A 24,139-nucleotide genomic window follows, 5' to 3' on the forward strand; every position below is an offset into this window, starting at 1 on the left:
CATGCTGTTGTTATGTTGTGTTATTGTGATATTTTGATTTATTTGACCTTTTAAAAATGTTTGAAATAAAGTAAACTAAACTGACTGGACAGTTGGGGGGGTCCTGGTTGAATGTGTGTTAATGTTGGTTCGTGTGTATTTGTGATGTTTGTCTGCTCAGGATGGTTTTCAGTTGTGTTTGCTGATATCACGTCACCTGTCAACAAACTATAACTATACACAAGAAAGAAGGAATCAGCAATTCAAAGAAGTTTGCAGTTAACATGAAACTGTATTTGTGTAAGCACACAACATAACACAGCATTGGCTTTACATCTTTTTCTAACAGTCCTCAAAAGCAAAGTTCACACAATGTGGCAATATGTATGTGTTTTCATCCATCTCATTAGAAAACTGTTTGTCATAAGGTCTGTAATAGATTAAATCCTCCAAAGAAATTACAGGAAATGGATCAGTTCTCTCCTCGACACAATATGCATTAAAGTGGTCGTCAAAATAAAGTGTCCAAAACGAAGCTTGATCTTCATTGATAATGATATTGTTGATCTTTCCAAAAACAGGAATTTCTGTATCGGTTCTAATCAAAACAAACATTCCTATAACGTTTGTGGTGTCCCTTACAAATAAAGCAAATGAGCATTTTTAAATCCAACGACGTGGGTCACTTCAAATGTCAGCGAGCAGGAACCTTGCTCTGAGCTCTGGGACTCTGGGACATCCCCTGGCTCTTCCCACGTCTCTGTTGGACACCGTGGTTTGGATGAACGTGTAGAAGCTGTTGAGGGATTCATGGTAGTTAACACTGAAGATGAAGTCTGCTCTGAAGAGCTCATCGAAGGACAGGGATGTCTGGGCCTTGTGGTCGACAATGACATAGAACCGCTGGATGTTCTTCTGTTCACCAAGCAGGAAGGTCCTGGCTCCAAACCTGGTGAGTGAAACTTCATTAGTTATGATCAGCATACTCAAACAATCAGGGCTGTGTAAAACAGGTGATCCAAACCTTTCTGATGTATTGAAGTCTTCATCGCCTTCTTCAGTCTCAGCCACTCTAACTTCTGACTTTCACCGTATCTCACCTTGACCAACATGAAGAGGAGCACAACATATTTATAAAACTTTACAACAGGTCTGGTGCTAGAGAAAATCATCATCATGCCACTTAGTGTCATTTACATTGGAGCTAATTGAACTTTTAAAAAATGAGTGCTGCCGTCCCACAAACTAGCAACGTGTATTATTTCCATACAGTCAAATTAGCGCCTTAAAATACACATTTATTACCTAAATACAGGAAGCAGCTGTGAACACCAGGCTAACAACAGACAAGTCTGACACAAGGACCTGTAACTAACTGACTATAGCAGTGTTCAGCTAATGATACACGCACCTGCGGCTAACGCTAGCGGCTAACAACACGTGCAGCTCATTATACTAGCGCATGCGGCTAACGCTAGCAGCTAGCAAAACCAACATGTGCTGCTAAAGATACTTACAGGAAACTACACAAGTGAAATCAACAGTGTAGAGTTGATCTGGGAATCTGACCTTTGACCCCCCCCCTCCTCCTTTAGGGCAGTAACCACCTTGTGGTTGAACTCCACCTGATGAGAGTTGATCAATGTTTAAACTCCGGAGTCGAACACTGACAACACAACACTTTGCATTTTGCTGTGTAGAAGCCATTAGTCTGTTTATATTGCGTACACACACACACACACACACACAGTCACCAGTGTGCGTGTCGGCCTCTCACGCACGCCACATGTTTTCCCACCTCTGTCAAATCTCCCACGTGAGGAGGAGTGACGCGACACATCCTCGCGCACGAGCCTTCCACCGTCGGCACGCTTCCGCCTCGCTCAGCCAATCAGAGCGAGGTGCGCTGCTGCCTATAAAGCCCATCTGCTGCCTGGCTCATCAGCTCCCTGTCCCCGCTGTCCTGAGACCCACCGACCCGCGCTGCAGCCCGGACCCACCGCAACCGCGAAGATGACGACCCGGGTAAGATGCACATATTTATACACTTTATATATATTTATAATCACATGTGTGCGTCACGGGTTCAAACCAAACACCACCGAGCTGCTGGGAATCAAACATCCAGCAAAATGTCGGTCGAGCCTCCAGGTTCCAGCAGCAGCAGCTCCCGGTGTGAATGTCACCGTGAGTCCGGGTCGAGGCGGGTTGTTCCCCGTGAAGCTGCAGCCTCACACCTCTGCTGTCCGGGGGTTCGATTCCCATCCGGCTGCAGAAACCCGCCCGCGCCCCGCAGCCTCCCCGCCGCCCCGCAGGAGCCTCATCCCGGCTCCGCTTGTCCTTGAGACGACGCGCTGCGTGGAAAGCGGCCAGTGAGGAGCTTTCACGCGCCGTGCATGTGGAAGAACGGTGTGGCCGCTTCGGTGTGGAAGCACAAGAGGGGCTCGAACATACGGCACCTGCCCGCGTCGAGGTGCAGCGGTATGATTGAGTGACGCGCTGCTGCTTTGCTTTAGCTGCAACCAGAAGGCTTATTGGCGTCGTGTAAGCGGGTTGCGCAGCAGAGCAGCCGCCTGGTGGATGATCGAGTGCGTGTGTGTGCGTGTGTGCGCGTGTGCGACCTGTGCGTGCAGCAGGGATGAGGGTGAACCCGATGTCATCCTCACTGCGGAGCTGCTTCCACGGAGATCCAGGGCTGAAGGTCCCGGTTCCCTCAGAGCCTGTGTGTTCAGGCAGGATTCCACAGATGGAGCCATTTCATTTATTCTGTTTGTTAGCTAGATACAGATGATGATACAGATGATGATACAGATGATGATACAGGTGATGATCCAGATGTGGGCCACCTCAGGCACCTCAGGCAGCACTTGTGGCCTCCGTGTGGCCCAGACAGAATAAACGTGATCCCACTAGTTAAATAGCAAACGTGGCCCAAATATCCCAAAACAAGTGTCGTCCTTTTCTGGCAAACACGTAGATCTGGAATAGAACCTGTGTGGTGAATTGGGCCTAAATAGCCCAAAGCTAATTCAGTTGGTTGATTTGCTGTCTTGCTTTGATCGGAGCAGACCTGCCCAAGTGCCATCAGTCCCCGTGGTGTGTGGGCCGAATGACACGGTAACAGTTTGGACCAAATCCATGTGGCAGTGCAGGTTGGTTGTGTTGAAGCATCTCAGGAGCAGCAGGTTGTGTTTGAAATTGAACAAACACGTGACGGCTGAACGTCGGACAGCTGCTGCTGCACTCGTCTGCAGGACGCCTCCTGTCCTCGTCCCGTGGTCAGGACAGGAGGCGTCCTGTCCTGACCACGGGACGGGTCCTGATCACCAGTTTGACAACTTGCATTCTGTGATTTTCTGCACAGTCATGCTGCAGCACTTTTATGAGCCAGCACGTGAGGGAGGAAACTACAACCAGGTGTTTTCAGACAAATGAATGAATCGTGTTCACCTCTGTAAGAGTGAATCTTTGTGTGTCTGGTGTATTTCTCCAGGCGTGCACGTCTCCATCACCTCATCATGAGTTTGCACTGTAGAAGAAGTTAGATATGGAGACGAGCACTGGAGGACACATGTAATTAGGCCGGTGCTTTTATCCAAAGAGCCTCGTGTGTCGATTTTTCTTGTGTATCAGTGTCAACGTAACATTAGAAGAAACACGGGCTCCGTCACATGCACTCTAACAGCGCTAATGGGGCTTTTCACTTTTCACTTTAAAGTTCACAAACAAACGAGATGAATCTGTACGAAACCTTCAGGAGAAATGACCAGTGAGTGCGTTTGTGCTGCAGAACCCAGACGTGTTGTCTCCAGTCAAACTGCTGCTGTGTCTCAACATCTGCCCACTGGCTGTTGTGTTGATGTGGCTCAGCGTCCAGAGGAGCTCGGTCAATACTGCACCGTGTTGTCATAGGTCAGATTTTACATAAGGAATTGGATTTACCTCTTTGAGTGATCCATTCATTTAAACCTGTCAAAGCGGCTGCACAGTCGTGACGGATCATTTCTAACAGAAGCTGGACAGAGGAGAACGAGCTTCACACTCGATAAATATATTATAATATGGCTTTAAAGCTATAAACTGGAGCAACGTTGCCAGACAACCCTTAGTTACTGTTGCTACGCCTGTGATGTTTCTGTTCTCGTGTGCTTACATTCAGATTCTCTGTGAGGTTTCCAACAATGGGCCGTCGATGTCTCACAAACGTGGACAAAAGCAACATCTCGTTTCCGTGAGAATCTTGTGAAAAGGGTTTTCATCCTGAACACACCTGATAAATCCCTGAGGCTGCGTCGTTCCCTGGAAAAGATCCATCGAGAAGAAATTGTTCTTTTAGATCATTTTCTGTATTATCCTTCTGAGGGTTGTGAGGTGGGGCAGTGGGTGAGGTCTACTCCCTGGACTAGTCACCAGTGTTTTGCAACAAGCATCTCATTAAAACCAAATTGAGCATAAATCTATTCACTCTACCAACGGGCTGGTCCCCCTTGAGACAGTGCTGCGTGTGCAGACAGATCTTTCCTGTGCGCAGGTGAGCGCCCTGTAGATTCTGCTGATGACTAAATCCTGGGGTACGCAGTTTATTTACTGCCCCTGCAGGGTGTGCGTGGGCGGGTCCAAAGCAAGAGGCTAGAGGACGGTGGTCAGAGGGCGTGGCTAACTGTTAATCAAAGCAGTAATGGCCGCAGCAAGCGAGGCAAAAAAAAACCGCCATGGGGGAGGGGGGGTTAGGGTCAGCACGGTGGGCGTGTCATAACAGCCACGGACAGCACTGAGCAGTGAGCAGAACTGAGCTCAGCTGTGGAGATTCATCAGGATGAGTCAACTGTGTCCACTGGCATGTTGTCCACACACACACACACACACACACACACACACACACACACACACACACACACCTTCACCCTCAGCTGACCATGTGCTGTTGCAGTAGCTTGTCAGAGAGAATCAGGACAAAATAAAAAGAGACATTTCCACAAAGTCAACATCAGTGTTGTGTAACGAGTCATGGTGCAAATGTTATTAATCTTCTGTTAACATGATGATGATGAGGAGGAGGAGGAGGAGGATGATGATGAGGAGGATGAGGAGGAGGAGGAGGAGGAGGAGGAGGAGGAGGATGATGAGGAGGAGGAGGATGAGGAGGAGGAGGAGGAGGGAGGAGGAGGAGGAGGCAGGGAACATGGCCTTAGTTAAAGTCTGGCCTCATATGCATCAAGCTCTTTGGCTAATTGTTTTTTCTGATTCAAATCTTAATTGACATTTCAGTGTTAACAGTAATAGATATATTGGGATGCAGATGTGAGCGATCTCTCCTCAGCAGCTGGATCAGTATTGATCAGCTGCACTGAGGTCAAGTGTTCAAGTGACCTCTGGATTCACGCAGGGATTTAAACGCAGACATCAGTGCTGCTCCTCCGAGGACAGAACTAAAGACCCTTTGTCTCACTGTCCTCATGAAGCCACTGGATTAGAAACTGAAGCAGACCTGAGCAGATGAAGTGATCTGCGAGGTAACTGTAACTGTGGTGTAGAAACCTCTTGGTGTTTTCTCTCTTCTGTATTTGAAGAAATCAAAGAAGCTTATTTCCGTTTTATAACTGTATCAGAGGTAAAGAGCTGAGTTCAAACTCCAGCTTCTCTGGCCACAGGAAAATAATCAGTGTTTTCAACTCGACATACGCAAAAATTAAAAAATGAATAGAAAGTCCAGATATTCTCCGGAGTTCATGTTTAAAAACGGCTCAATTAACTTAACTCTAGTCTGTGGGTCTTTGAATTGTGGAAGAAAGCTTGATAACCTCAAGACGGGATTCAAACCAGGAACCTTCTGCTGTGAAGTAACTAATCACTGCATGAGTGAAATGATCTAGATTAAAGCAGGTTGCAGTATTTAATTTGAGGTGTTGCAGACAGAAGCGGAACCGTCCAACTCAATTTAACCTCTGACAGGTGGTTTACCAGCTCTGTGTCGCAGCTCACAATGGAGAGGGGGAGAAGGAGAGAGAGAGAGAGGGGGAGAGAGAGGAGAGGGAGAGGGAGGGGGAGAGAGAGGGGGAGAGAGGGGAGAGAGGGAGAGAGAGAGGAGAGAGAGAGGAGAGAGAGAGGGGAGAGAGGGGGAGAGGGAGAGGGAGAGAGAGAGAGGGAGAGGGAGAGAGAGAGAGGGAGAGGGAGAGAGAGAGAGAGAGGGAGGAGAGAGAGGGGAGAGAGAGAGAGAGAGAGAGAGAGAGAGAGAGAGAGAGAGAGAGGGAGAGAGAGGAGAGAGAGAGAGAGAGAGAGAGAGAGAGGGAGAGAGAGAGAGAGAGAGGAGAGAGAGAGAGAGAGAGAGAGAGAGAGAGAGAGGGGGAGAGAGAGAGAGAGGCTTCTCGTGTGATGGAACAAGTGAGTGGGCGATAAAAGATGGAAACTCTGCCACCTCTCTCCCTCCGTCATCTCTCTCCGTCTTAATGAAGTGGAGTCGGTGCTTCGCCCGTGATTTCCCTGCAGTGCAGCCGTCGATTCCTCAGCAGCTTCCCCCTGCTCCAGTTTCACACACACACACACACACACACACACACACACACACACACACACACACACCACCCCTTTCAGATATATCTTCACTGCACCAGCGTTGACCCACAACCTGTTTTGTGTACGACATCAACACCAGCATCTCTGCCCTGCCTTTTTTTTTTATTGCAGCCTTCCTCTCTAGTCTTTCCTTTTCTGTGTTTGCTCCTGTTTACCTTCGACACACACACACACACACACACACACACAGTGTAGATTGCAGACATGCAGCACGATGGCGTAGCTGCAGGATTGCCAGGATGCACCGCCCAAATATCAGATGATTTTATTTCCAGTTTAAGCCTCACTAATACTCTTATATAATCCCTGCAGCACATTGTCAGCCTCACACAGTGTCACTGCTACCACAGTGTTCTTCTCTGGACAGATTGTTGATGGACACTTCATCGCCCCCTACTGGCCCAACGTGCTTGTTTGTGTTCTGATTTTTTTAATTAGGGTAAAACCTCCATTCAAAGAAATATCTGCAGCAGCGTCGACAAGGCCTGTGTGTGTGTGTGTGTGTGTGTGTGTGTGTGTGTGTGTGTGTGTGTGTGTGTGTGTGTGTGTGTGTGTGTGTGTGTGTGTGTGTGTGTGTGTGTGTGTGTGTGTGTGTGTGATAGTCTGTTTAATCCGAGGCCGTCTCAATGTGGGGCCTCCTCTCTGAGCTCTGAGCTGTTGCTATTTTTAGAGAACCTCCCTCCCTCTCTGCTGGGGGCAGCCGACACACACACACACACACACACACACACACACACACACACACACACACACACACACACCTACGCAGTGTCTTTGAAACAGCAGCGTTCACAGAGCGTCTGTGTTTCTCGTCTGTCATCAGCTCAGATAATGTGACCTGAATCAATACCACAACAACTATGATGATACATAAGAATAATAAGGACGTGGTTAATGTACAGATTTGATTAATACATTTCTTAAAACCTCTCCTGCATTTATTTATAATGTGGTCATTTATTTTATCTAGTTACTTTACAAAGAGACATCTCTTGTCATGTGTTTTTTAATCATATACGTCTGCAGCAGATTTTAGCAAATTCAAAAGTCTGTGTAATAACAATAATAGAAGCTCTGCCCCCTGTTTAACTTCTACTTCAGGCTGTTTTATCTGCTCCGCCCCGTTACACTCAAACCTGTCCTACGTAAAACAAAGGCAGGGAGGAACCAAGTTAACTGGAAGGACAGGGGACAGGCAGCAGCAACTTAAATGTTACACAGGATAATATATATAAATCCAATACTAATTATACAATCTTTGATTAAGTGCTGCTGAAAGACTGATGCTCGGTCACATCAGAATTCATCTGACAGAGAGAAGGAGCCTGTGGAAAATAAAAAGCACGACGTCGCCAAGACTTTACTTAGTGTGATTTATGGAAATGGGGAAGTGAGTTGGCTCTTTTATGCTTCTTATTAATTTGATAATGTGCAGTGAGAGGCAACGTGTGTGTGTGTGTGTGTGTGTGTGTGTGTGTGTGTGTGTGTGTGTGTGTGTGTGTGTGTGTGTGTGTGTGTGTGTGTGTGTGTGTGTGTGTGTGTGTGTGTGTGTGTGTGTGTGTGTGTGCTTCAGCTGTCGAGCAGGAACCAAGGTTGTCGACTTTAAGGGTTTTTCTATCAATGTGCGACGGTTGCTCAGCTCCTGACCGTCGGTTGTACTTTTCATGATGCATTGTGGGAAACTTTGAAGGGTATAAAAAAGTTCACTAAACATTCGAGGAGCACTAGAAAATGGTGAACTCGCTATACAGTGATTAGTGATGGATTTCAGAAACACTCAAGCACTTTGCAGCAACTGTTAGAAACCTCACATCGTAAGAGGATGATGTGCGACAGCAGCAGTGATGTCAACTGTGTGTGTGTGTGTGTGTGTGTGTGTGTGTGTGTGTTGAGTTGGAAGATAGAGTCTTTTCTGTTAGAGGCTGCAGCAACTTGATAATATATTGATAATAGATAAATCAATAAAACGTGAGGCAACGATTGCTGGTCAGACACGTGACTGGCTACAAACCCTGAGACACAGCAGGATGAATCATTTAATGGGACGGTGATGATTTTGCTGCTGGAGAGCAGATCTAAAACCTAAACTCAAGTAAGAATCACCTCAGACTCTCTCGACCTCGCCTCTCGAAGTCGCTGAGTCGTGTTTCTGCCGCCTGATGACTGTGCTGCTGTGTCGTCGCTGTGTCGCAGACGCTTCAGCTTGTGAAACCAAAACTGAGCTGTGAGCTCCTCCTCTGTGAGACACCTCCTTCACACCCTGTACCTCAAACCCTCAGATGCTGCTGCGGCTTCATCGCCCATCGATTGCAAACGTCTGCCTGGATTCAACGGGCACGACGGGATGAATAATTGAATGAGGTGCCTGGAATAAGAGGAATATTTAGAGCCAGTGAGGGGGGGGGGGAGAACCAGGGAGAGAGACTTTGTTGCTGCCTCTGTTTCTGCAGAGTCACACACTGCTCATGTTATTCTTCTTCTTATGAGTTAATGGTTCCATAACCTACTTGTATATCGTCTGTGTTTCAGTCCCAATGCCTCCAAACCTTCTCAATTCACAAAGAGTTCTTTTAAAATGATGCAGAAGATGATAATGAATACAAAGTTATGCTTTCGGTGTAGAAGTTGTTGAATCTCTGCTGCTGGTCGTCATGAGTTCAAAAAGCTCGGAGCAGGGAGACGAACAGGGAGAAAGAAAAGTGATGTTAATAACTTGATCTTGTATATTTCTTCTAACCTGTGATGTTTCGACAGTTTGAGGATGTCAGCTAATGCAACCAGCTCCGGTCCAGAGACATAAACCAGTGACTTGTACTGGTGTGAATAACGTCCCTGTGTTACTGAATGAATAATTGGTGAAATCACGTACTGGCACATACCAGTCAAAGTTCCCAGTATGATCATTTCCCCTTTTATCTCTTAACAAGCATCTGAATCCATGTCTCTCACCACAATAAGACACTTGTCTCCGTGTCTCTTATGTGGGGAAGATGATAAACGTGACACTGTTTGTTTGGCATGACGATCTGAACATGGCTCATCAATCCACCACCAGATTTGGGGAGTAACTTAAAACTGGAAAATGTTTAAATATGAAAATGAAAATAGAAATTGGTTTTGAATCCAGTCAAAGTGCCCCCCCCCAGCTCTGGCCTGCATGCACCATCCCAACCTGCAGCCTGAACGCACCCGTCTGCAGCCACTGCTCCTCTTCGCCCCCCCTCTGTCTCAAATCCATGTCTTCTGTCCTCCCTCTCTGCTTGCCTGCGCTGGCGGCCACAAGGTCGTCATATTTTTCAAGGTATGTATGGATGCACTCTTGTTCTAGCTGCCACCTTCCTCATCATGTGGACTGTATTTGCTGCTGTAGTGTGGCTCTGTGACTGCGGAGGTGCTGCGTCCTGCCTCGTGCTGCAGGACGGATCTCTGCCCGGAGACATGTGCACATAGATTGTCTCGCACCATTGCAACCCAGCGACTGAGCTGCAATGTCAAAGTGGTGTTAGCTGCTTAGACATCAACTCGCCTGTTGCACTACAACTTGTACAGAATGCTTCACACTCCTTGTTCCACGAGGAGCTGGATGTTTGGATTCAGTACGACAGCACGTTAGCCACATCTCATGTAGCATTCATCTAAAAACACATCAACTCTGCTGCAGAGTTTTAGAGCCGCTGACGCTGCTGCTCCCGTTTGAGTTTGAAAACTGAGACGTTTGTAAACGATGACGCTCACGACCTCTGGCTCTTATAACCTTCTCTTATTCGTCAGGCTCCTGTCACATGACTCCAGAACAGAAGAAAACAAGCAGCTGCCAGAGCAGAACACAACACGGAGAATCAATCTCACGTGTTACTGACCCTGTTCAGTTCAATACTGTTACACATTTCTTTATTTCTCCCTTTTCTGATCCGCCTCTGTCTTCATCCTTCGTGTTCGGTCAGAAAACAACATTGGCCACAAGTAAAGCAGTTTTCAATGGATGTTGGGACCAGTTTGAAGTCACCACAAGTTCAAACCTCCTCAAACGTCCTCTGTGTGATATATTTCACTTAAAGTTCACGTGTTTGCTCCGACAGGTTCTTAGAAAATCCACCAAACCTGTCGTGTGCAGTGAATTCTCTTCACCTGCAGCAGGACACGTGTCCATTTGTCTGTCTGTTCGTTAGCAGGATTAAAATCTTAGTGCGAGGCTGGAACACGGGTCAGGGGGCGGATCTAGGAATGTGTCAGTGAAGGATTCTACTGCCCAGACACGGCTCAGATATTTAAAGATCGTTGCTTTTGGGTTTTTAATAATCCATGTTGACTTTCTTTCTAGGTTACCCAGATGTTCTCTAGGGCGCCAGTTCACAAATAACCACACACGTCCTTTATTTATTTTCTGCTGGAAGGAATCTCTCCTGTCTCCATCTCCACAAAATGGTTTTTAATCATTTGAATTCTGTTCTTCAAGAGGAAAATGGTTTTCATTCCTCCAGCTCCTGACATTCGCTTCAACAGAAAACTGTTTGTGTTTGATTATATCTGAGATATTTGCAGGTGAATTTCCATGACTCATAAAAACTCAGTGGATCAACGACCTCACGCGAACCTTCACTTGTGAAACACCTGAACCTCAGACTCTAGTGTTTATTGAATATATTCATGTAAACTTTCTCAAATTCAATCTGAGACTTTGCCCTTTAACGTAAAATCCATTCAGTATTTGTTGAAGCTGCACACGAATCAAATAGGAAACGTGTTGAGTGTGATGTAACTCATCATTTATAATGAGTTGAATCTGAGCTACAGAGCAGCCTCTGCTGCCTCCGAGCGACGGAGCCATTCGAGCCTTCAGCAGATTGTAAATCCTGATTTATCGTCAGAGGCGAGTGTGATTGCTCGGTGCAGTTGCCATGGTTACCACTTCACGTGCTCGGTGGAATTTCTCTATGTGCCGAACGCCGTGGTTGAAGTGTTGCACCTTTGCTTCCCTGCGGCAGAGAAGCTGGTTGTGTCGAGGCTCTTCCATTGAGATGGTTGTGTCGAGGCTCTTCCATTGAGATGGTTGTGTCGAGGCTCTTCCATTGAGAGGGACTGTCAGAGGAAACTCTCTCTGCTGGACTCACTTTACTGTGAAATGTCATTTAACCTGTTTGAGTTCAAAATAGAGGGAGATTCTGAAAGATAAGAAATGATACGCTTTGTGAATTTTGTAAAGGAAAAACAAAAACAGACAACAGATTTTTTTTTTCTGTGGACGACACTGGTGCAGATGAGAAAAGACGACGTCCCTGGTTCTGCTCTGGAGCTAAAGCAAAATCTTTTAACATCCAGAAAGTTTTAAACAAATAAAGTAGAAAATCATTGAGGATGCATCGTAATTTGAACGACCTCTGAGCTGCAGTGGAATTCAGACGGTAATAAAAGTGTCATTTTACTGAAAAGACAAAAGAACTTAAACCTGCACAGACTTTTATTTGCACATCAGATTTGGTAGAAATTTTGGAGGCCCTATGTATTTGGAAGGATTGTATTTCCCTTTTGGGCTTTTTCAGGCCCAGACGCTCAAATCGTTACCAAAGTTTGCAGGGAATTCAAAACCCAAAAAGGTTATTGTATTCTGGAGTAATTTGAAATGGGCGTGGCAGTTAGCTTTCACCGATAGAAATCCTTCGAAATACAATAGGGCCCCCCCCCCGGAGGTGCTCGGGCCCTACTGAGTGTCATCTCAACAAGATGGAGATATAAACTACCTCGGTGTATACGATTTCATAACACGGTGTGACCGTGGCGTGGGTTAGGGTTACATGAGGTACTGTATCTAGTTTTCATTGTCTCCTCTTCCTCCTCCTCTTCTTCACAGACCATGCAAGCGGCGCGATGCCCGACGGATGAGCTGTCGCTGACTAACTGTGCCGTGGTGAGCGAGAAGGATCTGCAGTCGGGACAGTGAGTCATCGTTATCGTCACCTATTCATCTTTGGGTTTGTCTACACAGACATTTAATCAGCTCCTCTCTATAGCTGGTATCCTAGTAACCATCAGCTGTTAACCAATCAGAAGTCATCAGTAATGGCTCTGAACTGGAGTCGTCTCTAATCACACTGCAGAACTCACCACCAGAGACCAGTGAAAAGGAATTCATTAAATAACCTTGAATCGTTTTTTTAATCGATGGAATAATTCTGTTTATTAATAAAGAAGAAGACAGATCAGGAAAGAACACGTCAGGTTCAGATAATTTAAATGTTTTTAAGACGAGTGAGTGTCTCACCAACACAAAGAAGAAATAATAAAAGACGTCGTCTCCTCTGTCCTCAGACACGTGACCGTGAAGCCGACGCCCAACCACAAGTTTGCATTTACAGTCAAGACCCATCACACTGTGGCACCTGGAAGCATCGCCTTCAGCCTGCCGCAGGTACACACACACACACACACACACACACACACACACACACACACACACACACACACACACACACACACACACACACTGGCTCTCTATGCTCAGTCTCTACTAATGATCCTTTCCTTTATCTCTCCAGAGGAAATGGGCCGGACTCTCCATCGGTCAGGAGGTGGAAGGTAAAGTCCTCTGATGGTTCACTGCTCATTGAGACGTGTCACATTCTGATCAACACTGTTTCTACTTTTAGCACAAAAAAGATAGATAGATAAATAGATAAATAGATCAATAGATCAATAGATAAATAGATAGATAGTTTCAATCTCTCGTTCTGTTTCACACTCACGTTGTTGTAACAGATACATTTCTCCACCGTGTGTCCCGACAGTTTCCAACTACAACTTTGACAAGTCCAGGCAGTGCATCGGCTCCATGACGATCGAGATTGACTTCCTGCAGAAGAAGAGCACCGACTCCTCTCCCTACGACTCCGACAAGATGGCCGCCGAGTTCATCCAGCAGTTCAACAACCAGGCGTTCTCCGTCACGCAGCAGGTTCACCTCCGCACGCTCACACCGGGAGGAACACAACTGTCCTGCCTCCTCCTTGATTATTCAAATCTTCTTCTCTGTGTCTCAGCTCGTGTTCAGCTTCTGCGACAAGCTGTTCGGTTTGATGGTGAAGGACATCGAGGCGATGGACGCCAGCATCCTCAAAGGAGAGCCGGCCACTGGGAAGAAGCAGAAGGTACGAGGCCTCACCGTCACCGCTCAGGTTTCAGCTGCGTTGAAGCAGCTCCAGGTTGAATGTCTTTTGTTGAACGGATCAAACTGCAGATGATAGTCGGAGGAAACAGGAACGTGTGGACGGACTCTGGTACCTTCACTGATTGTTCAGGACAAACACATTAACATGAACCCTCCATCACGAAGCTCTAATTAATAGAAATTGTTCCTCAACACAAATCACATTACAATGGCAAACATTGGTAAATCATATTATACAGTGAACCACACACTGGTGATGTTTAATGGCCTCTAGTGACTCAACACTGTCACGTTTGAGGATCAATTATTATCTATTCATCTTCGTGCTGAAGTGAAAACATGGAGCAAATATCCCAGTTTCAAAATAATAATAATAATAAACTTCATTTATATATAAAATACAGGTACAAGGTGCTTCACAAGGTAGAAGAAGATCACACAGCATCAGATACGGATACAGATATTAAAGTGTTACAGATGTGAAGAGAGTAAATACAAGGAGGAACCTGGAACCTGGAGTTTGGGTTGTTCCACAGAGAGGGGGCGCTCTAACAGAAAAGGCCTGGTAACCTCTGTTAAGTTATGATTATTATAAAAGATCTGAAACGTACTCTGGTGCAGTGATGGTGTTAATGACATCAGCATCATGTTGCTGAATGAATGAAGTCTCAGTGTAAATATCCCTCTGACAGATCGACGTGGGCCTGATGGTGGGAAACAGCCAGGTGGTGTTTGAGAAGGCCGAGAATTCTTCCCTCACACTCGTCGGTAGGTTTCCTCTTGAATAACTGAATCACAGCTGAACACAGTCAGAACATCTGTATTTTCCTTTAGCAGCAGTTTTATTAATCATTAATCACCAAACTCAGAGCTGCTGATTGAGCAGAGTCTTCAGGTGACTGTCCACAAGATGGCAGTAAAACCACATCACAGTTATATCTCAGAGAGAGGGAGAGAGAGAGAGAGAGCAAAATATAAAGTGTAACTTTCCATTATAATATCCTTTGTATTTCCCACATAACTTGTTCACATCCTCACAGGAAAGGCAAAGACCAAGGAGGCTCGACAGACGATCATCAACCCCGAGTGGAACTTTGAGAAGATGGGAATCGGAGGTCTGGACCGGGAGTTCTCCGACATCTTCCGCAGAGCCTTCGCTTCCCGAGTCTTCCCTCCAGACATCGTGGAGCAGATGGGTGAGAAACACACTCACTTTATATGTTTTTAATAAGGTTCCTGTCCAATTAGGAAATTAACTGTCTAAATATTTAATAATGATAAAAATGGGGAAACAGGGTCAATCACAGGGTTAGGTTCACCTGACATCTTTTCCTCTTTCCATCTCTTCTTTGTCGACTCACTTCTTCCCTCTCTCTCTCTCCCCCACCCCCTCTCTCCTCCCTCCTCCCTTCCTTCTCTGCAGGGTGTAAGCACGTGAAGGGCATCATGCTGTTCGGCCCTCCAGGCTGCGGTAAAACACTGATGGCCCGGCAGATCGGCAAGATGCTCAACGCCCGAGAGCCGAAGGTCGTCAACGGCCCAGAGATCCTCAACAAGTACGTGGGAGAGTCTGAGGCCAACATCCGCAAACTGTTCGCTGAGGCAGAGGACGAGCAGAAGAGGGTGAGAGCCGCTCCGTGCACCTCCGTGTACGTACGACTAACAGAACCTGAAGTTAACAGTTACAAACCCCACCTCTCTCCAGCTGGGAGCCAACAGCGGCCTCCACATCATCATCTTCGACGAGCTGGACGCCATCTGCAAGCAGAGAGGCACGGGCGCCAGCAGCACGGGCGTGCACGACACCGTGGTCAACCAGCTTCTGTCTAAGATCGACGGCGTGGAGCAGCTCAACAACATCCTGGTCATTGGTGCGTAGCTGCAGATTTATCCTGTGCACACGAGCAGGGACCTGGTTCGAATCCCAGAGATGTTTTTTAATAATAAAATATGACAAATGTCTCCAAAAAGTGCAGTTTTAACTTCATATATTGAGGTATACTCCATAACCCCCCTCCTCCTCTGTCCAGGTATGACCAACAGACCCGACCTGATCGACGACGCTCTGATGAGGCCCGGCAGGTTCGAGGTCAAGATGGAAATCAGTGAGTATATTAAATAAAGCTCCCCCTTGTTCTTCAGGCAGCGGATCTCTCTCCTGAGGTTTTACATGTTGTTTCTTCCTCCCTCCTCATCACTCGTTCCCTTCCTCTGACCTCCAGGTCTGCCCGATGAGAAGGGGCGGGTCCAGATCCTGACCATTCACACCAACAAGATGCGAGGCTTCAATCTTCTGGCCAATGACGTCGACATCAAGGAACTGGCGGCTGAGACCAAGAATTACAGCGGAGCAGAACTGGAGGGTCTGGTCCGGGCGGCTCAGTCCACCGCCATGAACCGGCACATCAAGGTCTCTCCTTTAAACACACTCAGATGCTGACATGAGATAATGATGTGATGTAACTTTACCTATTTTATTCTCGTGTTGATGAACTGTTAACTTGCTCTGAAGCAGTTCCTGTGTCTGTTCCTCCTCAGGCCACATCCACAGTGGAGGTGAACATGGAGCAAGCAGAGAAGCTGAAGGTCACCAGATCCGACTTCTTCGGATCCCTCAACATCGACATCAAACCCGTACGAACCAGCCGACGACCTGCAGGATTCAGGCCGACGCTCCCTGAACACCTCCTCATGCTGTGGTTCTGTTTCCTCAGGCGTTCGGTACCAACACGGAGGATTACTCCAGCTACATCATGAACGGCATCATCAAGTGGGGCGACCCGGTCACTCACGTTCTGGAGGACGGGGAGCTGCTGGTGCAGCAGACCAAGAACAGTGATCGCACACCACTGGTGGCTGTGTTAGTGGAGGGTGAGAATCACAATCTGCTGAATCTATCAATTCACCTTAACAAGGGTTTTATTGTGAAAGGACGCAGGAGCAGAGGATTCACAGCTTCCTGTAGAGTCCTGACCTGAGTGCAGAGACCTCATGTAGCAGCTCTGCAGACACACAACCTGTGCGTTACACAAACACACACACACAGTAAACTGTTCCCCTCCTCTGCTCTCGACACTCAGGCCCCCCCCACAGTGGAAAGACGGCCCTGGCAGCTAAGATTGCAGAGGATTCTCAGTTCCCCTTCATTAAGATGTGCTCTCCAGACAAGATGATTGGACACTCGGAGATCTCCAAGTGCCAGGCAATCAAAAAGGTAAGAGCTGTTTCTAATCGCAGCTTCACCACACGTTCACACTTAAACCACGATTTCATCTGTTTGATTCCATCGCTCTTCCCTCTTCCTCTCCTCCTCCTCATCCTCCTCGCTCTGTCCCTCTGTCCCTCCCTGTCTCATCCTCCTCCCCTCCTCCTCTGTCCCTCCTCCTGTCCTCATCCTCCTCATCCCCTCCCGCCTCCGTCCCTCTGTCCCTCCTCCCTGTCCTCCTCATCCCTCCTCGCTCTGTCCCTCTGTCCTTGACCACTCCTCCTCATCCCTCCCTCGCTCTGTCCCTCCTCCCTGTCCTCCTCATCCTCCTCGCTCTGTCCCTCTGTCCCTTCGACCACTCCCTCCTCCCTCATCCCTCCTCGCTCCGTCCCTCTGTCCCTCCTCCCTGTCCTCCTCCTCCTCCCTCGCTCCGTCCCTCTGTCCCTTCGACCACTCCCTCCTCATCCCTCCCTCGCTCCGTCCCTCTGTCCCTCCTCCCTGTCCTCCTATCCCTCCCTCGCTCCGTCCCTCTGTCCCTCCTCCACGTCCTCATCCCTCCCTCGCTCCGTCCCTCTGTCCCTCCTCCCTGTCCTTATCCCTCCCTCGCTCCGTCCCTCTGTCCCTTCGACCACTCCCTCCTCATCCCTCCCTCGCTCCGTCCCTCTGTCTCCTCCCTGTCCTCCTCCTTCCTTGTCCTCTCCTGTCCTCATCCTCCTCGCTCCCCTCTGTCCCTCCTCCCTGTCCTCATCCCTCCCTCGCTCCGTCCCTCTGTCCCTCCTCCCTTCCTCATCCCTCCCTCGCTCTGTCCCTCTGTCCCTTCGACCACTCCCTCCTCATCCCTCCCTCGCTCCGTCCCTCTGTCCCTCCTCCCTGTCCTCATCCCTCCCTCGCTCCGTCCCTCGCTCCGTCCCTCTGTCCCTTCGACCACTCCCTCCTCATCCCTCCCTCGCTCCGTCCCTCCGTCTGTTTCAGGTCTTTGAGGATGCTTACAAGTCCCAGCTCAGCTGTGTGGTGGTGGACGATATCGAGCGTCTGCTGGACTACGTCCCCATCGGCCCTCGTTTCTCTAACTTGGTCCTCCAGGCTCTGCTGGTGCTCCTGAAGAAAGCTCCACCCAAGGTCAGAGTTCATCAGCGTCCTGTCTTCATGTAGTTTCTATACGAATCCTGTGGAAGGACCTGAACCTGAGTTACTCCTCTTTCCTTCTCACCTCATCCTTCCACATGTGTCATGTATTTTTCCTGCTGACTAACAAACAGACAAACAGCAGAGGAGGTGATGAAGGAAACGTCTCCGCTGCATCAACACATCATTTCAGGCCTCGTCCTTCATATCTCTGTCTCATTCAGAATTTTTCCTTTTAGATTAGATCAACAGAGGCTAGAAGAGTAAATGCTGTGTGTGCTGTGGTGGAATCGCTCACGAGTATTTACCCACATTACATTTCCGAACAGACAATTAACCTCGTGACTTCCTCGTGTGCACAGGGTCGGAAACTGCTCATCATCGGCACCACCAGCAGGAAGGATGTGCTGCAGGAGATGGAGATGCTGGACGCCTTCAGCACCACCATCCACATCCCGAACATCTCCACCGGGGAGCAGCTCGTCGACGCTCTAGAGGTGAAGTGTGAACGCGCACGTGCACAAACTCTTAATGTGGCACAACACAAGCGCATTAGAATGTTTGAAGGCAAAGATGCTCACAGTCGTGCACAAGGACGGGTAGAGAGATTAAATTAAATACAGCCTTCCACTGTTCTCAAGAGAGCACGCACACACACATACACACACACACACACACACACACACACACACACACACACACACAGCCTTGAAAATCCGTAATGAATGAAAAACTATATTCACCAAAGCTGCAGAGACGATGTTAAGTGGCTGACAGATAAGCGAGAGGCTGTTTTCTTCTTCCTCTTCACGTCGGGTCGTGGCTGCAGATTTTTTTTAAACTTCTCTAACAGATCCGTTGTTTTTTTTCCTGCAGCTGCTCGGGAACTTCTCGGATAAAGAGCGAGCCAACATCGCTCAGCAGCTCAAAGGGAAGCGCGTGTGGATCGGCATCAAGAAGCTTCTCGTGCTCATCGAGATGTCCCTGCAGGTCTGTGCCCCCCCTTTGTTCAGATGTTCTTGAATAACCCCCCCACGAAGCTGTGGAGGTCCTTGTGCAGTTTGCATGATCTCCTCGTGTCTGCGTGTGTTTTCTCCGGCTTCCTCCCAAAGTCCAAACATGCAGATTAGGTTCGGTTGGAGACTTTAAGAACGAGTGGAATCATTTTACTGCTCCGGACTTTTCATGAAATTATCTTTAGTCTCGTATGTTAAAGATCAAAATGTATTTCTACTGTTTCTTCTCGTGCGATCGTCATTTACGTTTCACTTTTGTTGCTGAAACCGACTCGAGCAGCAGAAGTTGAAGCTGCACATTCTGGGATGTTGAACTGTCTTCGTACGACAGACCCGCGGAGATCTGAGCTCAGCACACAGGGGAAAACCAGTTGAACTGACTGAAACGTGGACGTGCATGTGCAGAAAGCAGGAGTTCAGTGTGTGTGTGTGTGTTTAACGTTTGAGAAGAGAAGTCCGACTGGTTGATGAAGCTGGTTTTGATCATGTCACTGGACATCAGAGGAGAACGAGCGTAGACTTCAGACAGCGGAGCTTCACTGGCTCCAGTTGCTGGGAGATTTCTGACGCGTCGACACCACAATGACCCCTTGTACGACTGTTTGTTTGTGCTCTTGACAAACTGTTCGATCCCTCCCTCTCTTCTGTCCTAGATGGACGAGGATTACAGAGTGACCAAGTTCTTGTCTCTGCTCAGAGACGAGGGGGCGTGAGTACAACCGCTCGGCACAGATTCATCTTTCCACTTCATCGCTTTAAAAAGACATTTACTCTCATCATTTTCCCTTTTTATGTTTAATCCTGCCAGCTTCTTTCTTTAGACCTTCACATGTCAGTATATCGTAATTCCTATAGACGCCATTGACAGAGTGTGTAAATGGAACAAGGCTCAGTAATGACACAGAAGAAAACATATTGATTTCCCCGGCTCTGCTCTTGTGTTTCCACAGAGTGGGTGTTTTCACTCTCAGTCCCTGAACTCTTCTCATTAAACCTCTGACCTTAACGACTTTATTTTACCATCACCAGGTTGAATGAAGGAGATCAAATCAGAATTTAACACGTCCGTCGCTTTCCCCCGTGCACCGGTAAGATCACCGACACAGCGCCGAGCCTCGAGCCCGACGGGTAAAGCTGCTCTTACACTGTGCGACCTCAGAAATGTGATTCAGCCTCGCGCTGTTCCAGAAAGACAAAGTTCATTTCTGTCAAAGAAGAAGTTATTGTCCGACAAAGCTAACGAGGGAGAAACGTGCCGCCTTGACCATATCTGTCATTTTATAATAATAAACTGTATTTGTACAGCACCTTTCATACCAGAAATGCAGCTTTACATAGAATATAAATCAGATGTAGTTAAAAATAAGAAGACAGCAGATTTTAAGAAACATAAGAACATGTTAAAATGAGATTTCTGGAGACGTCGGCATCTAAACACTCAGGCCGACCAGGAATTGACTTCTATAAAGTAAATGGATCTTTATCTCCTCTGCTGTAAGAACCATCCTCCAGCCATAAATTACATTTCTCACTATTGTGTTTTGGCCATTTTGTGCAGACACAGTGAGGCAGAATGTGCTGAGTTTGGGGGAATCGACTCGTGACGCTGCCTCAGCTGCACGAGACCCTGATGACATTTCTGACATCTCAGAAATCCAGTCGGAAGCATCTGATCCTTCTGTTCACTGCACGACAATTAATGCTCCACAAAGCTGGAAATCTGTCCGACTCTAAAATGTGAAGCGCGACTCAGAAAATCGCTGAACTCGCACAGTGTGTGTGACGCTAGAAGAACAAAGTCTGTAGCTTCCCAGTCAGTAGATCAGAAGTTTCCCTGTAGGATTCTGATTTGAGTAACAGCTTCAAATAACCAGGTGTTGTGTTTTAGTGTAATTAGTATAATTTAAATGTGAAATTCATTTTAGTGAATGTTATTGATTTAAATATTTGACTACATCCTTCCATCTTCACGTCCTTTTAAAGAGCAGAAGTGATTCTTACATTTAAATTTGAGGTTTTGTATCTTCTATAATTTAAAGCTGCCTCTAAAGTCACCATCATCCTTCGTTATCTTGTCACTGCCGTGCAAGCACCTTCATCTTTATTTGAATGTATTAATGTTGTATATTTATTTATTTGGTTTGGTTGCACACTTTAGCTCTTATAGCCTGAATGTAGCTGCAGCACTGGTCCTTAGGTTTAAGTTTAACAAGTTGCTTTCACACTTAAAAACCATCCATTGCTCCAAAGTCGTTCTCCTGCAGGAGATGACGTGTTCCTACATGTAGCTGGAACTTGGCTGAATAACAATATTAATGAGTGTAGTAGATAATATGACATTTAGTCGGCAAAGAGCATCTGACCAGATCATTATAATGCTTTTTAATAAAGGTATTAGTGGAAAGATTTATCACAAAACTAACAGTTTACATTCAAATCCAAACACTGTGCTGATAAAATCTGACTAAAGCAGGTCAGATATTTTCCCCTCAGTCTAAAATCAATGATTTCTCTTAACTCTGAGTCTTAAACCTAGAGCAGCGCTGCCACCGGAGAGAGACACACGAGGAAAAGAGACACAGAGCTGAGCTGCAGAGACGCCTGCACACACTGCTCGACACTTTGAGTTGAGTGGTTTGAATTTATGTTTGTTCCTGTTAAACACAAAATAAAACTATGATAACAAGCGATTGGTTTGTCTCTGGCTGTTCAGCTCCGCTCTGTCCACGTGTCTCTGTCCACGTGTCTCTGTCCACGTGTCTCTCTTCTTCTTCGTGTGTCTCCCATGTGTTTCTCTCTGAAGCCAGGGAGAGTTAATTGTCTAGCTAACCTCAGCTGTGCCAGTCACCCCCTGCACTTTACTGGTGTTGTTAGATACCCACCGGATACTAAAATACATGTTGTCCTCTTTCTAGTGGCCGCAATTTCTACGAGTAGAAGAAGGAAACAAGCATCTTGCCATCAACAAGCCAATCCATGGGACACAACGAGGAAGAGGAGGAGGAGAAGAAGAGATCTTCCTCCTGTCTACTCACCCACTGATCCGTCTGAATACAGTCCAAGTCTATGAGAGACAGCAGTCCTCTTTATCTCCGCATGTTTCCACAGCCAGACTCACCTCCCTCCTCCTCCTCCTCATCTTCGTCATCCAACGCTGACAACACACACAGCAAACCACTGGAAGTCGTACACTGTTATAAACCTGTCATCTGTAAAGAAGTTGCAATAGATGATTGTAAAAAGTGCTGTTTTGTGCATCAAGCATTAAGAAGTTGTGTGTTTTTTAGCCGTAGTGTTTGATGTATTTGTTGCATATCTCTTGTTTAGCTGATGTAGTTGTTGTTTCCTCACACACGAGAGCAGTATAAACACATCCCAATCCTGAAGTCAATACTACGACGACCAGGGGCTTTTAGTGAAAGTGTAGTGGCTGTAAAAAGACGCCGTCCATGTGTAAATGTTTCCTTTAATTATACAGTATGTCCACGTTCTGTAAATAGTATATATAGACAAAAGGTATATCTTAAAAACGATATAAATGACGTCTCCGGTTTATTTGGTACTTTATCAGTATATGATTCTTCTTCCCTGTTGCTCCAGAGATGTTTGACTGTGATAGTGAAAGTGATTATTGGGTAGTGGGTCTGTCTGTGTGCGTTGTGTTGCGTACAGTTCAGTTCAGTCCGAGTGTAGCTGCGGCGTCATCAGTGTTACAAAAGACGACAAAACTAATAAAAAAAACTCTGCACTTTTAACTTCCACTCAACAAAAACCTTTAGTACTTATCTCATCTGTTACTTGTGGGAATTGGAGCTTGTGTCCACTCGTGTGCATGTGTGAGGAACTGCTGCATGTGTGTGTGTGTGCGTGTGCATCTGAATCCAGGTTTTGACGGTTGATGGTTAATTTGTATTTTTTTCTCACGTCACGTGTTCAGTGCTTCTCGTCCACAGTTCTTGTTTCGTTCGTGTGTGTAAATATATGTCAATATGCAGATGTATTATTGCAATAAAAATAACACAGATGCACAAGAAAAAGACGCTTCCACCCTCTTGTCTGGTCTCATTCATCCCAGATCCGTGTGCAGCTTGGTGCACTTGGGAATCTGAGCTCGATACCCACTCTCTGAGCTGTGTCTGATCTGGACCTGAGGGGAGCGTCCGGCTCTGCAGCTGCTAAGTGCTGCACCATGTTCACCAGCTCCTCTCCGGCTGTGTGTGTCTGTGGTTTGGTGCTGGGCAGCTTGTGTGAAGTGGCTTTTTAGAGACTTCACAGAAAGTAAGTGCAGCTGAGAGCCAGGCTAATAGAGTGGGGGGTGAACTGTAAATAAAGATGGACGACACATCTCTCCTGCATTTAGGGTCACTGCAGTATAGCAATGAAAGGACGGAGCCGCGGAATCGAACTCCCGCTGATACATATACTCGACAGATCACCTGTCAATCATCACCCATTTGTATAGCATCAGAAAACTAATTGATACCAAACTTACTGGAACAATCATCAGTTTCTAAAATGACAGAAAACATCTTTGAGAACATTTAATTGACATGAACTTTGACTTTCCATCCATGTCCCATCTGCCAACGTGGAGGAGGCAGGGACACTGACAGGGTTACTGACAGGGTTACTGACAGGGTTACAGACAGGGACACTGACAGGGTTACTGACAGGGACACTGACAGGGTTACTGACAGGGTTACAGACACACAGATGCTGGGGCTTCACTTTGTGTGCGCTGCCATGTCGTCCATCTTTGTCTCAGTGTGCTGATGTTGAACAAGCAGAACCACCTGTTAATGGATGAATCTGTGTCTAAAGAACCATTGAGTCAGTGAATCACAGGATCAACACACAGACAGACACACACTCACACAACTTAGAGTCTCCATCAAACACTGTCAGCGTTTGTTTGGACTGTGGCAGGAAGACGGAGAAAACCACACCGACACAAACTCCACATATACGACCACAACGTGATGATCCTGGGACTTTCAACATTTGAGTCTCTGATCTCAGACTGAAACGTTCCAGAGGAGTCAGATCATTATAGATGTAGATGTTATCTAGTTTCTCTCT

At 46.9% G+C, this 24,139-nt stretch overlaps 1 protein-coding gene and 1 long non-coding RNA gene across 7 annotated transcripts; one reads left to right on the forward strand and one right to left on the reverse strand.

Annotated features, from left to right (window-relative positions):
• Nucleotides 1-247: 247 nt before the first annotated feature.
• On the reverse strand, nucleotides 248-2,560 carry LOC118123597. Of its 2 annotated transcripts, XR_004698599.2 has the most exons (4): nucleotides 1,778-2,560; nucleotides 1,497-1,604; nucleotides 1,004-1,079; nucleotides 248-928 (listed from the first exon to the last, which is right to left on the reverse strand). It is a non-coding gene; the product is annotated as an uncharacterized LOC118123597 (long non-coding RNA). The 2 variants fall into 2 exon arrangements; XR_004698598.2 differs by having other exon boundaries at nucleotides 1,497-2,560.
• On the forward strand, nucleotides 1,852-23,097 carry LOC118123596 (vesicle-fusing ATPase). 5 transcript variants are annotated; one of them, XR_007034902.1, is made up of 23 exons: nucleotides 1,887-2,004; nucleotides 9,836-9,853; nucleotides 12,401-12,486; nucleotides 12,859-12,958; nucleotides 13,086-13,125; nucleotides 13,335-13,501; nucleotides 13,587-13,694; nucleotides 14,407-14,482; nucleotides 14,755-14,910; nucleotides 15,138-15,337; nucleotides 15,420-15,585; nucleotides 15,745-15,819; nucleotides 15,937-16,124; nucleotides 16,253-16,348; nucleotides 16,429-16,585; nucleotides 16,795-16,928; nucleotides 17,892-18,038; nucleotides 18,407-18,541; nucleotides 18,921-19,034; nucleotides 19,714-19,769; nucleotides 20,090-20,148; nucleotides 21,602-21,686; nucleotides 21,976-23,097. XR_007034902.1 is itself a non-coding variant. In XM_047343937.1 (22 exons), the coding sequence occupies exons 1-21, from the start codon at nucleotides 1,993-1,995 to the stop codon at nucleotides 21,646-21,648; spliced, it is 2,295 nt and encodes a 764-aa protein (XP_047199893.1). In that variant the 5' UTR covers nucleotides 1,886-1,992; the 3' UTR covers nucleotides 21,649-21,686; nucleotides 21,976-23,097. The 5 variants fall into 5 exon arrangements, 4 of the variants coding, with proteins under 4 accessions (XP_047199894.1, XP_047199893.1, XP_047199895.1 ...); XM_047343937.1 differs by lacking the exon at nucleotides 20,090-20,148 and having other exon boundaries at nucleotides 1,886-2,004; nucleotides 21,585-21,686; XM_047343939.1 differs by lacking the exon at nucleotides 21,602-21,686.
• Nucleotides 23,098-24,139: the final 1,042 nt, after the last annotated feature.

Source organism: Hippoglossus stenolepis, chromosome 16 (assembly GCF_022539355.2).
Source record: "Hippoglossus stenolepis isolate QCI-W04-F060 chromosome 16, HSTE1.2, whole genome shotgun sequence".
Lineage (NCBI taxonomy): Eukaryota > Metazoa > Chordata > Actinopteri > Pleuronectiformes > Pleuronectidae > Hippoglossus > Hippoglossus stenolepis.